The sequence below is a fragment of the Cyprinus carpio genome, chromosome B15 (assembly GCF_018340385.1).
Source record: "Cyprinus carpio isolate SPL01 chromosome B15, ASM1834038v1, whole genome shotgun sequence".
In the NCBI taxonomy this organism is placed as follows: domain Eukaryota; kingdom Metazoa; phylum Chordata; class Actinopteri; order Cypriniformes; family Cyprinidae; genus Cyprinus; species Cyprinus carpio.
Window position 1 is genome coordinate 23,326,526 of NC_056611.1, and position 16,922 is coordinate 23,343,447.

A 16,922-nucleotide genomic window follows, 5' to 3' on the forward strand; every position below is an offset into this window, starting at 1 on the left:
TTAGGATCTAAAAGGTACAAAAGTGCACCTTTTGTAAAGGTACCACCATAGTGACAGCTTTTGTACATTTTCTTTTGAGAGGGTACATACCTGAAGCACTAGATGTCCATTCTGTAAATGTATTTAAATGGAATCACAAACCTAAGTTATACTTCTATAGTCACACACTTCGTGAAAACATACTGACTTCTATTGTTTTATAAAATCTGAAACTCACCATTTGTATTGAGAGGCTGACACAATTAGACCTTCACCTGAAGCACAAATAATGACTCACCAGCCACACTACAACCTCGATTCAATAGTCTGCCATCAATTATTCCATTATAACAACATAGCCATTGATAATTCTGTTTATTATTTTAATTATAAAAAACAAAACTATTTAATAAACAGCAAATACGTAAACATTAGCACACAAAAATATAAAACAATTGTTTGTAATTATAGTTAATGAACTGTATAAAATTACATTTAAATATGGGACATTGCCTTAACCTGACATTCACGAAAAAAAAAAAAAAATCAACCTTAAAATCACTGTTCATTATAGAGTTGATTCTTTTCTGAATGTATGTGTGAATTGCATACACTTGTTTAAGAAACATACATATGACAAAATATGACAGAATATTAAAAAAATGTTCGTTTTCTTTTTAACCAAACAGGTAGCCTTAAAAATACTGCAAAAAATAAAAAAATAATCAATTTAACAGCTTAAAACATTGCCCTTGTGACATAGTAACACAAATGGATTGAAAGACATATAGACAGATAGGGCAACTGTACCATTTCTCTTTCTTTAACAGACCTCTATAAATCCACCTGTTATATTTTGCTATGATAAGCATGCATCAACAGTTATTGTACCATTAATACTCTATATTTATATATTAGTCTTCATATGTACTCTTCAATATATACCTTTATTAATGGCATACATTGTACACAAGTTGTAATGAAAACATTATTGTCAAAGATTAGGCCTATTGAAGTACGTTTTACAGGAAACTACTATTTAATTTTTTGCACTTCTAAATTTCGTTTAAAATGTCTTACTAGTAAATATTAAAAAAAGTTACCCAACAATGGATTGTTCAAAGTAAAAGAATGAATGCCTCACAAGGGCGAGGTAGATCTACTCAAATATAATAAGTAATTCATGTTTAATTGTGCAGCAGGATCATTGTTGCTCCAGACAACTCAATACTCAGAGTAAGATTCAGATCTGCAAGTGGATAGACTGAAAGAAAAGCAAAGATTAGTAACAAATAAATTACATCTCTACAATATATAATTAATAATGAGTGTACAGATAATGAGAGAATAGATCTACTAATAACTGCTTAACTAAAGTCTGTTCCTCACACGAAGATAAAGTGTGGCTTAGAAAGACTTGCAATAAAGCTCATGGGATGCATGGTCTACTTTTACTTTTTTAATGCAGTTTAAAATGCAAATCATCATCTAGTTTAATTGTATGAAAAAGGGCAACTTTCTTTAAAATAGTACTTGCATGCAGGATAGGAAAGGACTAGGTTTTGGTAAGTAAACGATTTTTGAAAAATTTGGGTGAACTATCCAATTGAAACTCACTTGACTTTTTTCAGCTTATTATCTGGATGTTCCCTAAGAGCTAAGAGCCGCTCCTCTGTTGACTTTTCTATTTCATTCCCAGACAGATGCAGCTTATTCAAGTTTGAGAGGTTTAATGTCAGAGCAGAAATCAGAGCATCACAACCTTCATCTGTGATACCACAATCATTCAACCTGCAAAAGGAAAGAAAACACATCCCCACGGTTCAGGATACTCAGACAAATTTTTGACTTTGACTTGCAGAGTATTTCAAGTGCTGTGACTCTACCCGAGTGTCTGCAGTTTACATTGAGGACTCTGCAGTGCATCAGACAACAGCTTCACTCCTGAGTCTCCTATGATATTGTCAGACAAATTCAGCTCTTTCAGCTCTGAGAGGTTTGATGTCAGAGCCAAATCCAGAGCACAACAACCTTTATGAGTGATATTACAACCAGTCAGCCTGCACAGAAAAAAACTTATTAGGATACACTGTACTTGGGTTAAGTAATGTGTAACCCAGGAAAGTTTTCTTACCACAGTTGTTCAAGACCAATAGCAGGACACTTTGGTCCTTTAGAAAGAAGCTTAATTCCAGTGTCTCCCAGTTTATTCTCAGACAGATCCAGCACTTTCAGGTGTGAGGGATTTGATCTCAGAGCTGAAGCCAGATCAGCACAACTTTCATCTGTGACACCACACTTCTTCAGCCTACAGACAAAAACAAAGACAGATCTATCACCTGTTTTATTTATAAAACACAGATCAGTTCACCAGTAACCACTTGAGCAGACTAGATGAGTTCATACCTCAGAATTTTCAGTTGACATTTAGAATTCTGTAGAGCGACAGATAGCCACTTCGCTCCCAAATCTCTTACATTATTTGTAGTCAGATCCAGCTCTCTCAGGTGTGAGGGGTTTGATCTCAGAGCTGAATCCAGAGCAGCACAACCTTCATCTGTGATACCACAATCCCTCAACCTGCAGACACAACAATGACACAATTTTTTGTATGTAGGTGTACTGTGGGCAGACTTGAGTATTGTTAACTCAATGACCAAGGAGCTCATACTTCAGTTTCTCAACTTTACAAAGAACATTCTTTAGTTCATCAGACAAACACTGAACTCCTCTGTCTCCTAGTTTATTAAATGACATATCCAGTTCTCTCAGGTGTGAGGGGTTTGATCTGAGAGCTGAAGCCAGAGCAGCACAACCTTCATCTGTGACACCACAATCATTCAGCCTGCAGAGAACACAAAAAACACCTCTTTAAGTTTAAGCAAGCCCTGTTGAAAAATCCAGCCTATGCTGGTTAGGTTTGTTTTGAAGCATGGCTGCTGGTTTGAGCTGGTTTAAGCTGGTCTTAGGCTGGTCCTTAGCAGGAGCTAGTTGCTTAGGACCAGCACATGACCAGCTAAGAACCAGCTTAAACCAGCTCAAACCAGCAGCCATTCTTCAAAACATACCTAACCAACATATGCCGGGTTTTTTTTTCAACTCGGAGAACAAATGCTTCTTCACAAAAAGTTGACCTACAATATGTACATTTACGTATAGTGTGTGTATATGTATATATACTATATACTATATATATATATATATATACTATATATACTTAAAATTTCCCAGCCCTTCAGAGAGCAACTTCACCACTTCATGCCTACTTATATAGTAGGCTTATGCATCATAATAAGAACCGTTACCCCATTATCTGTAGTTTGCAATTAAAATTTCCCAGCCCTTCAGAGAGCAACTTCACTCCTGCATCCTTTAATACATTTCCATTCAGATTCATTTCTGTTAGACATGAAGACTCAGAGGCAAGAGCTTCGGCCAGAGGATGGCAGCACTTTGATGTCAGTTCACAACGAGCAAGTCTATGAAAAATAACAAAATTGACAGAAGGCTTTATTTCAAAATAAATCAATTGATATAAACTAAAAAGTAAGACAGTTTGTATCATGGAATTGCATAAATGCATTGTTATTATGACATACCGAACTGATTTGGATGCTTTAACCACAGGCACAAGATGCCAAAGAACTTGCACCATTTGTGCACAGTTGGTTTTCCAGGCATATGCCTTCAATTCAAACACATCCAAGTTCTCTGAAGTGAGAAGAACAAACACGACAGCTGACCACTGTAAAGGGGTTAATTTGGCTGTGGTAAGAGCTCTTTGATTGAGATAACGCTGAATTTGTTCCACTAGTGAACTGTCACCCAGATCATTAAGGCAGTGGAACAGACTGATGAATTTATCTGGGTTGGGATGTTCCTCTATCTTCTTCTTGATGTATTCAACTGTTTTCTCTAAATTGTGGTACCTGGCTTCTGTCTGTGACAGAAGATCTTTTAAAAGAGTCTGATTGGAATAAAGTGAGAAGCCCAGAAGGAAGCGAAGAAATAGGCCCAGGTGTCTATTTGTATTTTGTAAGGTCTGATCAACAGCTATCTGATGCAGGTCAAATATTGGAATCTGTGTACATGTTGCTTCTTGAGATGGTTCAGTAATTTGGTGTAACACATTAATTTTCTGTGTTGTGAAGGTGTGATGCACATACATAGCAGCCAGATGTTCCTGAATGCTGAGATGAACAAAGCAGTAGATTTTCCCAGAATGCAGCCCAAACTCTTCTCTGAAGATCTGAGTGCACAACCCAGAGTACACTGATGCTTCTGTCACATCAATGCCACATTCTCTCAGATCTTCTTCATAGAAGATAGCATTGTGTTTCACAAGCTGCTGAAAAGCCAGTTTTGCCAATTTGAGGATCATGTCTTCATCTGTCATGTTCTTCTCGTAGTCCTTCTCATGTTTGATTTTGATCTGAATGATCAGGAAGTGTGAGAACATTTGAGTGAGAGTCTTGGGAATCTCTCCGATCTCTGCTTGACACAACATCTTCTCTAGAACAGTGGCTGAGATCCAGCAGAACACTGGGATGTGACACATGATGTAGAGGCTCCTTGATGACTTCAGGTGTGAGATGATTTTCTCAGCCAGGATCTGATCACTGATTCTGTTTCTGAAGTATTGAACCTTCTGAGGGTCATTGAAGCCTCGTACCTCTGTCACTCGATGGACACACTCAGAGGGGATGAGATCAGTTGATGCTGGTCTGGAGGTGATCCAGATCAGAGCAGAGGGAAGCAGGTTCCCTGCAATGAGGTTTGTCAGCAGCACGTCTACTGATGTCTCTTGGGTTGCATCCTGTAGAATCTCATTGTTGGGAAAATTTAAGGGAAAACGGCACTCGTCTAGACCATCAAAGATGAACAACACTTTATATTTATCACTGAAAATGTCAATTTCCTTTGTTTCAGGGAAAAAAACTTGGAGAAGATCTAAAAGACTGAGCTTTTTCTTATTTATCAAATTGAGCTCTCTGAAAGGAAGTGGAAACATGATGTGGAAGTCCTGATTTGCTCTCCCTTCGGCCCAGTCCAGAATGAACTTCTGCACAGAGACTGTTTTTCCAATTCCGGCGAATCCTTTAGTCAGCACAGTTCTGATGGGCTGGTTTTGTCCAGGTAACAGTGTGAAAATGTCATTGCAGTTAATTGGTCTATCCTCTGTCACTGCTTTTAAAGCTGCTGTTTCAATCTGTCTGATCTCACATTCTTCAACTATTTCTTTAGCATCTGTGATGTAGAGCTCAGTATAGATCTCATTTAGGAGTGTTGGGCTTCCTTGCTGCTCGGTTCCTTCATGTAAAAACTGACATTTTTTCCTCAGTTTCATCTGGAGTTGAATTCTGCAAAATGAAAATAATAACACATCACTAATATGTAAATGTACTGTATATAAGTTGAAGATTTGTGATGTATTATGCAAAAATAAAACATGACTTTTATTTTAATTCTTTCTCATGTGTGAAATGTCTTACCTGCACTGTGTATATGTAGATTCCTGGGAATCATTCTCATTTATGGACACAGCACTACTTAGGTCCATTCTTTCCTGCTTTATTAACCTAGTAATAGATTTAGGAAGCATAGACATATTTGCTAAATATTCAGAATATTACCAATATACATCAGACTTCATAAAGTTTTATTTCAAATAGCTCATCTGTAGTTAGTATGTTTGTTTTTAGCAATTAACTAATAACTAGCAATTATTGTTTGTTTAAACAAATATTTATACAGTATTTGTAGGTAGTATATAAATAAATACTGATGTAAAAGCTGTAAGGATAAAATAGTAAAATAATTTATGTAAACAAATAATGAAATGCTGAAGTGCACAGGTTTTTGAAATGAAACTGAATATTCATAGACCACCAAGTGGTTAAAGACACACAGCTGTGCTGAATCTGATCTTCGCTGTTGACTTAAACTGAAGCAAAGCACATGTTTTCTTCATGCAATAAATAACATTTTGGAAAACAGTGCAGTAATTACAGGAGCCATTTTATTTTATGTGTGACAAATATTTGTTACATCATATGTAATTTTGATCATTGATACATGTTTGTCCTATCTATAAGTTTACCTGTGTTTAGAATTGTGGGTACATTTAGCAGACAATGGCAGATGGTTTGCTGTGGACACACAGCTGGGCACTGTTGAGACTGATCTCTTCTGCCTGTAATGGGAAATATTATACTTCATAAACAACAGTAAATAATAATAAAAAAAAAAACACTTTAATAGTCTGTTCAGAATAACAGTAACAATAAGTAGCAATCACACATATTACTTTAATTTGCAATCTTAATGCAGATTTAGACAATTTCCATATGTCACAGCATGTCAGTTCAAATCTTTGATTTAATAAATTAAAATATTAGCTAATTTTTCTGAAAAAAAAATTTAATATCCATTACGTATCACCATTAAATGTATTTATTATAACAAATTTAAATGTGTTATTAATTGCATCTAACACAATAAGTTGTAATAGGAAATTATTAATTATCCATTTTTTAATGATTCAGTTATAATTACGTGTTAAATATGTTTTTATATAATTTGACATGACATTTTAATGAGAGATAGGAAGTGATAGTGACACAAGATTGTCCATAAAGGTACCTGTCTTCAGAAGTGCTGTCACCTTTGAATACAACATACAGGTTCTTTGATGCATCACTTTTTACGGACTCACAGCTGGGCACTACAGAGTCTGATGTCTTCTGCCTGTAAAGGTGCAAATTTTACTTTATTTATAAGAGTAAAAACAACAGCAGCAGCAACAACAACAATAATGTGCTCAGAATAAATTGATTAAACTTGAAACTCTCTTTTGGGACTCAGCCTGCCTCAGATCTATATTTTCTATTTTTTCAGTTTAAGCTGACTTAAACTGAAACACGTATTTCCTTCAAACATAAAATATAAAGAGAACATTTTGGAAAACAGTGCCGTACTTATAGCAGCCATTTGATTTTCCGACATAAATATTTGCAATTGTTATGTTGTGCAATTTTGATCATTGATACATGAGTATCCTATCTTTAAATTTACCTGTGTTTAAAACTGCAGTCACATTTAAAATCAGCTAATGGCGGATCCTTTGACCTATCACTGCTCATGGACACACAGCTGGGCTCTGGTGAGTCTGATCTCTTCTGCCTGCAACAGGGAATTGATTATTCTTCATATACAACAGTTAAAAACAAACAAACAAACAAAACAAAACAAAAGATAACATGTTCAGAAAAACACTAACAATAAGAAACAATCACACATATTACTTGCATTGTAAACTTAATACATAAAACATACAGTAATTCCCACATTAATCATGACATATTAGTGAAATAATTACTTTTCTGAAAAAATGAAATAAAGCATAAATAAAGTAATACCATTAAACATATTTATTATTACAAATTTGAATATTAAATGTGATTGATTGCATAACAATAAGTTGTGATTAATAACAGGAAATTCATTCATTCATTTTTTACAGATTTTCAGTCATAATTATATTTGGATGTGTTTCTCCACTAAACTTGTTAAATATCTGTTTTTATATTATTTTGAGATTAAATTTTCAGAAGAGAAAGTGAGTGACAAAAAAGATTTTCCATAAATGTACCCATCTTTAGAAGCGCTGTCATCTTTCAATTCAACATACATTTCGTTAGATGCATCATTCTTTATGGACACCCTGGACACTTCAGAGTCTGATGTCTGATGCCTGTAATAGTGCAAATTTTACTTCATTTACAATAATAAGGAAAACAAACAGTTCAAAATAAACTGTTAATAAACCTGACTTCTCAAATCTGTATTCACATTTTTTTTCTTTCTTTTTGTATGCTTACTTGCGTGCATGAAATTCACTTTGCAGTAAAGGGTCCATTGCGCTTTACTTAATAACACAGTCACTGGTTCTGAAAACTCATTCGCTGTGTTACTGGGTTACAGAAAAATAAGCTTTCAGTTAGAAATGCATTTTATACACAGCAGTAATTTAAAATGACTTTCATAAAATATCTAAAATGGGTTTTTATAATGTATCTAAATATAAATGAATTATGACAAATTATGAGGGAAAAATAAACATGCAATGCAATAAACAAAAAGGTAGGAACAAAAGCTATATATATATACATACTATATATATATAAATAACAAGCTTATTCAAAGACTACTGGACCTTATGTGTTCATTGTGCTCCAGTGACGTTCAATATACCAAAGATTTTTCACTTTGAACAGCCTAATCCACCACCTGTTGAGCAAGTTTAAAATAAATTCCAGCCTTTACAAACACACTGTAATCCACTGTTATTGCACTTGTGTAACCACAATTTTTACATTTTATGTTGACATTCTATTTATGTTTTATTTTATAAGCCTAAAGCTCTTATAAAATAGACATTACAAGATTTATGGTAGTGATACAATAATTTTATTTTCCCACATTGCTGTTGCCTTAGGCCCGTTCACACAAAGAACGATAACTAGAGGAGAGCGGGGCACATCCTAATGCTTTTGACTTTTTCAGTTTGTGTAAATCCACATGGGGTTCAGAGTAGACTATTTTTCCTCTACAACAATTTCACACTTGTCTAGTACAAACATGTTGTTATGTTTCATAATTATAGTGTATACGTTTTTTTTAGGCTACCACAAGTGAAAAGTGCCAACATGCCACATTGGTGGGGCACATTGTAACATGACCATATGACAGCTTGAAATGTTATCTGATTTGATGAAAAAAATGTAACTTAAATATTTTGTTAGTAAAAATTAACTTTTTAAAATAAAATAATGGCGTTTTTAAAGGATTAAAAATAAACTAACTTTGTAGTTTGACAATGAACACATTGCAAACAGGGCCCCAAGAAGCGCATTCAGAGATTAGCAGTAGCACAACACTCCCGCCCACCACACACAGCTCTCACGGAACAGGTGACAAGCCAAAAGGACATTTCTTGAAATAATCATTTCTGAACTCGGAATCTCAGTCTTCATTCACCGGTTTCTCATTAAAATTTACGAAAGTAATTAGTGTAAATGAATTGCTTAATGTCATAGAATAGCATAGTTCTAATAATGGCGAGGCACATAACGCAGTGTTAGGCTACAACTTTTCCCATCTGCGCAACTGGAAATTAAAACTGGTTAGTGGTTATTTTTTTTGCTAGCTAGCGAAGCATTAAAGAATTGATCAATAACAGATCGGAGATTAAAATAATATCAGATTTGCCTCATTTTAAATAAACACTAAAAAACTGAGATTAAATATTTTTTATATTTATTAATGTTCAGCGATATCTTCAAAAGCTTTTTGTATTTCGGCACTTTTTTTCTCTCTATAGTGTAAATACGACAACCAGTAAATATACAGCTAAGTTTTGTTATGCTAGCATGTGTGGAAATGTTTTAACCTAGCCCCGCGTTTTTAAACCGCTTTAAGAGAACAGTCCAGACCACAACTGTAAAGAACGAGAAAATATATCTTTGTGGACTCTATACGACCTAATGAACAAAAACCATTGACAGCCAATTAAAATCTGTCTAAAGCGAGCGCTGAGGGTTCATAGAAGACAATTCAGCTTGGGTTTAATATAAAGAAAGTAGGCTAATCGTCCGTTTGTATGCACGCTAATAAAGTTATCGATTTAGGTTCTGAGAGTAAACCGGCTTTATTTCTTCGAAGGGAGGTGAATTTATTTTCTATAAGTAATCTATTTCACAAAGCTATTTCATTTACTAACAGTAGTATTTAAAAATGTAATAAATTGAACTTACCAACAGTTTTCCCCGAGCGTTAGATGCTGTGCTTTACACGAAATGAAAGTAAATGTTCTATTCTCAGCAAATAATGCATTCAAGCTATAACCTGTCTTACTGGAAATGCAGCTTTACTGTTACGTTTTCTTATTGCGCTGAGTTTTAAAACAGACAACACAGAAGGTGACATGATGTGACCTACAGTAGCTATGTGGAAATCCCAAACTTATTCACCCATATTACTAAGTTCTTTATCTCACAACTGTTAAACAGTGCTTTGTATTTGACTGTTATTGAACAAAGTAAAAACCTGGTGTATGCTTCTGTGAACCCATCTTAAAGGGATAGTTCATTCAAAAATAAAAATTCTGTCACCCTCATGTGGTTTCATTCTTCTATTAAAAATTATGTTACTGTTTTTTTGCACATAAAATGGAAGTCAATGGGAGCAATATTGACTGGTTCCCAAAATTCTTCAGAATATTTTCTTATGTTTCAAAGATTGCTTGTTTGGAATGGATAATAAATGATGACAGATTTTTCATTTTTGGGTAAACTATCCCTTTAACCTTTTATAGACTGATGGGGCTGTGGAAGCTGGGAAACACTGGTTATAAACAAATTAAATATAAAATTAAGTTAATATAATTAAATTTATTAGGCCACAGATGCATTTCCACAGTACCGCAGTCACATAATGACTACTAGGTAGCTATCAAACTATTCAAATACAATTTATAGCCTCACAAAAATTACATGAATCAATAAATAAACATTATAATGAATTTGTGTCATCCCAGGGCATTAGGTTTTGTGACTGATTGTTGTCATTGTGATGTATTGTTTTGTGCGCAGTTTTCTCTCTTTTACATTTACACTTGATAGCACAGGTACTGTATGTCTTTTATTAAAAAGTGGTTCATTTGGAAAGCATCTGCTGTGTACAAACATCTGTCTTTAAAAAGTTTCTTTGACATACGGTCTAAATCATAAACATCTTAAAGACATTTTCTAAAGCATCTCATAGATGCATTGCAGATGAGCAAACACTAAAAAAAATAAGATGAAAACACGCACATGAAATAGACATTTATGTGTGCTACTGTATTTGTTTTCTTAGTTCAGATAACTATCCGATTTGTTCAAACTGTTCCATTTACACTAATACACATAACTGTCTTTGCAAAACAAATAGCCTACATCTTAACTTTCTTGTGCTATAGGCTTATGCAAATTCAACCATTTCAGCTCACCTAGCATCAGATTTGCGCTGGTGAGAGAATCTAGCGTTTACCACTTTTAATGAAGATGACCATGTGCTGAACAGGTGAAGATGCCGTAGATTGAAGATGCAATGGAAAATGGTTTCATTTTCGTCAGTTTGCGCATTTGCTGAAGTGAGAGACCCATCTCCGACAGGCTGTATAATCGCGATGCCTCCGAGCACCTTCATGTGGGCCCATCTAAGCCTGTGGGACCCATGCACACAGACCCCTACTGCATTTTTTTATTAATTACACACTGTGTTGTCAAAGTTCATATTGTAGCTTTATATTGTAGAGAGCTTTACTCTCTACTACAGTGGTTCTCAACCACATTCCTGGAGAACCCCCATCACTGCACATTTTGCATGTCTCCTTAATCAAACACACCTGATTCAGGTCACCTGCTCATTAGTAGATATTCACAGACTTGAAATGGGTGTGTCAGAAAAAGGAGACATGCAAAATGTGCAGTGTTGTCCAGGAATGTGGTTGAGAACCACTGCTCTACTAGAACTAAATTCTAATTGTGGCCACCTCTGAAATAGGTCAAGTCATTGATATTACATAAGAAAGTTCAAGTAAATACCTGGAAATCTACTGAGGCTTTGTGTACATGTCTAATTAGTCAAAAATATAGAATAATAGAAAAAGTACTAAACAGTTTTGGAGGTAAACCTAAAAGCGTATCTTTAATGTGTAATCTCAAATCATCTCAAATCTCAAAAGGTGCAGTATTAAGATCATACCATAGCATACAGAATAGATAGAAATCATCCAGTTTACACCAAAGCCTCATTCTTAACCCCAATGTGCAACTAAATAAAATTTACAATTCCTCTATTAGTCAGAAATCTCTGTGGTAATCAAACCATCCTGCCAGTTTTTTTTTTTTTTTTCTCCGTTGTTACATACTGTAAGAAAAGCACATGAGAAGTAAAAGGTTAGCCAGTATTTGACAGAAAATGTATTTGTTTATATGGCAGCACAATTATATGTTTTTACCATGTAAAAAAAGTCTTCGGCCTGCCAGGATGATGCAACTAGAGACATCATAGTGGAGTTTCTCCCATTAGAAGTTGTCATATCATCTGCAGTGATACCATTAAAGTTGCCACAGGCACCACAAAGTTGGTCTGTCAAGACTGTGCTTATGGATAACATGACCTCTCCAGTGCCAGAGTCAGTCAGTCTCATGATAGATACCTTCTCAATGACCAAGGCCTCACTTATGTATGAGACAAACACCCTCTCTTTAGGCATAAAGGGATACGAGACCTTCTTTCCATTCACCTGTTGAGAGAATGAGAGAAATGTGTTCCCAACAGTTTTTTTTTTGTTTTTTGTTTTTTGTGTCAAAACATTTTAAGACTGTAGCGGATGTACAGAAAAAAACCCCACTATAGAATAAAATTTTTTTCCACTGACCCAGCAGTGCCTGTAATTGTTGACCGTAATGATCATGTCCTGGAAGAAGATGTGGACCATTGTAACACGACCAGAATCATTCCTGGCACATGCATGTACATTTAACACCACACGGAACCAGTCAGGAGACTCTTGATTGCACAAGAAAGCCATTTGATAGGCTCCCGGCCGCTCCACTGCCCCCTTTACACCATCAAAGGACCGCAACTGGTCATTGGCATCAAATACACAGTGGCCTTGATCAGTGTAACAATCTCGTTGGCCATCCCGAACTTCACAGATCTCTCCTCTGGAACATATTTTGTTCACACAGCCCAGCAGCACGACACACACACTTCCTGTCACAGGTGTCAGTTACTAAGACTTTGACAACCTATGTGGAAAGAGTGGAGAAAAGATTGCACTCTTGCAATGCAAACTATAGAGGATTTTTGAAAAATCTGAGGAAAAGCAGCTCTGAAAAGTAGATGAGAAGCTCCTAATACTTAATGTATGAGAAGCATTAAATGTCACCTTTAAGTATTTGCCATTATGGACACATCCACAGTCTCCCACAGGCACACACATCACCATCTGAGAGCCAGCCTAGGTAATTTACATCATTAAAAAATATTAGAAAAAAATATACACTATATGAACACTAACATTCAAAAGTTTTGGGTATTTTTTGTGTCATGGATAGTGTCATGCTCACCAAATCTGAATTTATTTGATTAAAAATACAGTAAAATGTAATATTGTGAAATATTATCCCAATTTAGAATAATTTCTATATTTTATTTGCTATTTTTATATTTTACATTTTATTCTTATATTTAAATTATTAAATATTTAATTAATATTTTATATTTATATTAAATATTTATATTCATTTATATTTAATTAATGATTTATTTTTATATTTATTACATTTTATGAATTAAAAAAAATATTCAGCAAAGATGTATTAAAATGATCAAAAGTTAAAGTTAAGACATTTATAATGTTTATACAAATTATATTTCAAATAAATGAACTTTCTATTAAATAAAAAATTTGTTAAAAATATATCAGGTTTCCACAAAAATATTAAGCAGCAAAAAATGTTTTAAACATTGATAAAATAATTTTTCTTAAGCATCAAATCAGCATTTTAAAATGATTTCTGAAAGATGATTTGACACTGGAGTAATAGCTGCTGAAAATTCAGCATTGCATCACAGGAATAAATTACATTTCAAAATATATTCAAATAGGATTTTTTCAAAATCATTTAAAACCCTAAAATTTATTCCAAACTTTTGTACGCCAGTGTATATATGAAACAAAATGATTATGATACATAAATTATAGGCAATGATAAAGCAAAGAACAGGTTAAGATTTACAAACTTACGGCAGAATGAACTATTTCTCCATGGCATGATTTGTATCCCGGCCTGTTGGGAGATGATGGCATAAGCCTGAAGATTTTTACACTGCATTGCTCTGTCTCCATCCATAACACACGTCAAATACACAGTTAATCACATGTTGCTCAGGATTCACCAGATCATGACAGGCACTGAAGGGACCAGCGGCAGCTGCCATAAGGCCACAGGCATCACCTCTGCGGTATCTCTCGGCTTTGGTTTGATCGCACTGCTGCGGGGAACTTTCATCTCCACACTGAACACCAGTTGCTGGCAATGCCCATGCCTGTCCGAATGCACTGACATTGGCGCTTTGGGTGCCATTGGGCAACAAGAAGTCATCTGTTTTTTTTGCCATTGTACTGTAGTTGCCACACAGGCCACACATGTGGCCTTTATAGTTGGAGGGTACATGAACTTCCACGTGGTAATAGGTGTCATACAGAACTCTCAAGCCAAAGTCGGTTTGCATTTTGACATTGTATCCAACCTGGTTAATGGTGACTTGAGATGCCAAAAGATGAAGGGAGGGTGACAAATTCATTATTCACCTGTAAAAGTACCAACAGCAAATATGATATCAGAATATTTTTTTCTTTCACTTAAGGTGTACGTGGCCACGATTGCAGCTAACCATGACACAGTGGGAGGCAGAGCGGTGGGGAAGCACGATCTGCTTATAAGGTTCCTCAGAGGTGCAGGCCTTACAAAGAGATCCTTTTGAGCCCCTTCAGTCAGTTGAGTTCAGTGCCCTCTCTATGAAGACGCCTTCCCGACTGCGCTCACTTCTGTCAAGAGGGTGGGGGGATCTCCAAGCCCTTTCCATTAACGAATCATGCCCGGAGTTCGGGCCGGCAGACTCTCACATTGTCCTAAGACCTCGGCCTGGATATGTGCCCAAGGTTCCCACCACTCCTTTCAGGGACCAGGTGGTAAGATTGCAAGCTGTCCCCTTCCAAGAAGGGGACCCCGACCTGTCTCTGTTGTGCGAGCCCTACGCGCATACCTAGATTGCACTCAGAGGTTGCACTCCCTCCATCAGGGAACGAGGGTTACCATACGTAACAGAGACATTTTTTTTCTATGTTATATAAGAAACATTTCTTATATTATCAATGTTGAAAACAGTTTAATATTTTTGTGTAAACTGTAATACATTTTTTATTTAGGAACAACATTTATCTGAAATGGAAACCTTTCACAACAACATTATACTTTACTGTAAATCTTTGTCAATTTCAATGCATTCTGGCTAAATAAAAACAATTTCTTTCAAAAAAAAAAGGGCCAAATTAGATGAAGACTTACGATGACTCCCGAGCGTTCACCTCGTCTGATGCTAATTGTCAGGTTGTAGACGGTCACAGTCAAATTCTTGATAATAGAAACCCTTGTGTTTTTAACCTGCTCATTCTGTGTGTCCACAGAAAAATTCACCAACCGTCCTCCAGCTCAATCACATACCTTAGCGAGCATATAAACACATGCGCCTTGAAAGTCAAACCTCCTGCCATCAAAAGAAGTGTAGTGAGGATCACCGGTGGCCCCACATCTTCCATAACTGACAGGGTGGCATCCTAAAACTCCATCTACCACCCTGCAAGCTTCACCTGGACTACAACTTGATGCCTGGCAGAAAACTGTTCCATTTTCTCCACATATGCAGCGCTTCAAGCACTGCTCATTGACTTAAAACATCTGGTGTTTGTTGTAATAGCGTCCTCGATAGAAGCAGCCACATTCTGCTTGTGGCACACAGGTTTGGCCACTCAGGTTGTAACCCTGATCACACTGGCTGGCCTCAGCACAGGGTCTGCTGCAGTTGTGCGCAGAGATGTTGACACAGGTCTCTGTACAGCCTGGAGCACAGGGGTTGTAGTGGCTGGTTGGAAGGCAGGATGGAGCTGTAATAGATCGGAGAGAGTGTAAAATAAAATAAATATGACTTAACTAAATTTAATAAATTAGCATTTAATTGTAGTAAATAACATTTTAATTAACAAATAAATGAAATATTAAACCAAGGTTTATTTTTATATTTAATAAGATAATATAGAAATTAGTCAGGAACCAAAGTGGGAAAGAGAGAGGGAGATGGGATCAGGAAAAGACCACGAGCCAGGACTCGAACTTTGGACACCCAAAGTACAAATGCACTATATGCCGGCGCGCTGCCCACATGGCTCTCGGCACCAACATTAACTAATTAAACATTTAACAAAAAACAAAAACCCAAAGCCTGAGCTCTGTAAATAACATTTTTGTTAGTCAACAAGATAAAAAATTGTTAATGGACATGTTTGGCAGTAATTTACAAGAGTAACACTGATTTAAGCTCAATTGTTGAAACAGTTAAATTTTTCATTCACTTTTATCAAGCTCACATATTTTAAGTTTCATAATTAAAAAAAAAGCAGTTAGTTACTTACGGCAGAAAGTGGTACTTCTCCACGGGTGAACCGTGATATTTTGACTCTGACATGCAGATGTGTAGGCTGCCACTGCATCGCACAACACAGCCTGATGTCCTTGGAAGTGGCACGTGTCAAATATGCAATCCTCTAGGTAAGATCCAGGAACGATCTGCTTATGACATTCTCTGAAAGGCCCTGTCCGGTTTGTGATGGTCTCACAATAGCACTGGGCGTTCTCTCTTTGGGTCGCATTACAGGTTGAGCATCCAGCACCAAGGCAACCGGCTGAGGAACAGCCAGGTGCTGCAGCAACCTGCCAGCTCTGTCCCAGACTACTGGCATTGGGTGCAATCATACCATTGTGCATTGTAAAGTCATCCTGAACAACGCCGTTAAAGTTTCCACAAAGTCCGCATACCGCACCACTGTAATTGCTAGGCAAAGTGACGCTCACCACATTGGACCAGTCAAAGGTCACCTGGGGACCAAAGTTTGTCTTCACCAAAGCAAAGTTACCACTGTGCAAAACTATGAATACATCTTGAATCCAAAAGGGAAGTTCTGCTAGCTGGCCACCAAACTAAATTGAAATTAAAACACATTTGGTTACTATTACAAAGTGCTCATTTAGTTGAAACTGTTTAAATAGTGT

General features: G+C 36.1%; 1 protein-coding gene and 1 pseudogene across 1 annotated transcript; both read right to left on the reverse strand.

The window, feature by feature from the left end:
- Positions 1-178: 178 nt before the first annotated feature.
- Positions 179-9,926, reverse strand: LOC109051648 (NACHT, LRR and PYD domains-containing protein 12-like). The gene is made up of 16 exons (XM_042739905.1): positions 9,795-9,926; positions 8,195-8,268; positions 7,860-7,951; positions 7,631-7,732; positions 7,054-7,161; positions 6,622-6,726; positions 6,080-6,172; positions 5,472-5,558; positions 3,579-5,339; positions 3,285-3,458; positions 2,651-2,824; positions 2,386-2,559; positions 2,114-2,287; positions 1,866-2,039; positions 1,597-1,770; positions 179-1,243 (listed from the first exon to the last, which is right to left on the reverse strand). Exons 3-16 carry the CDS (start codon positions 7,895-7,897, stop codon positions 1,204-1,206), a joined length of 3,378 nt encoding a protein of 1,125 aa, XP_042595839.1. The 5' UTR covers positions 7,898-7,951; positions 8,195-8,268; positions 9,795-9,926; the 3' UTR covers positions 179-1,203.
- A 3,852-nt stretch (positions 9,927-13,778) lies between these two features.
- Positions 13,779-14,401, reverse strand: LOC122139880 (annotated as a pseudogene).
- Positions 14,402-16,922: the final 2,521 nt, after the last annotated feature.

What these genes read in the sequence shown, in the direction of transcription:
- LOC109051648 (XM_042739905.1), bottom strand. Translation starts at nt 7,897, where the DNA reads ATGGACCCTTTACTGCAAAGTGAATTTCATGCACGCAA. An exon ending in GACAGCGCTTCTAAAGATGG is followed by an intron (nt 7,162 to 7,630) that starts GTACATTTATGG and finishes TCCCTGTTGCAG; the next exon opens with GCAGAAGAGATCAGACTCAC. An exon ending in GACAGCACTTCTGAAGACAG is followed by an intron (nt 6,173 to 6,621) that starts GTACCTTTATGG and finishes TTCCCATTACAG; the next exon opens with GCAGAAGAGATCAGTCTCAA.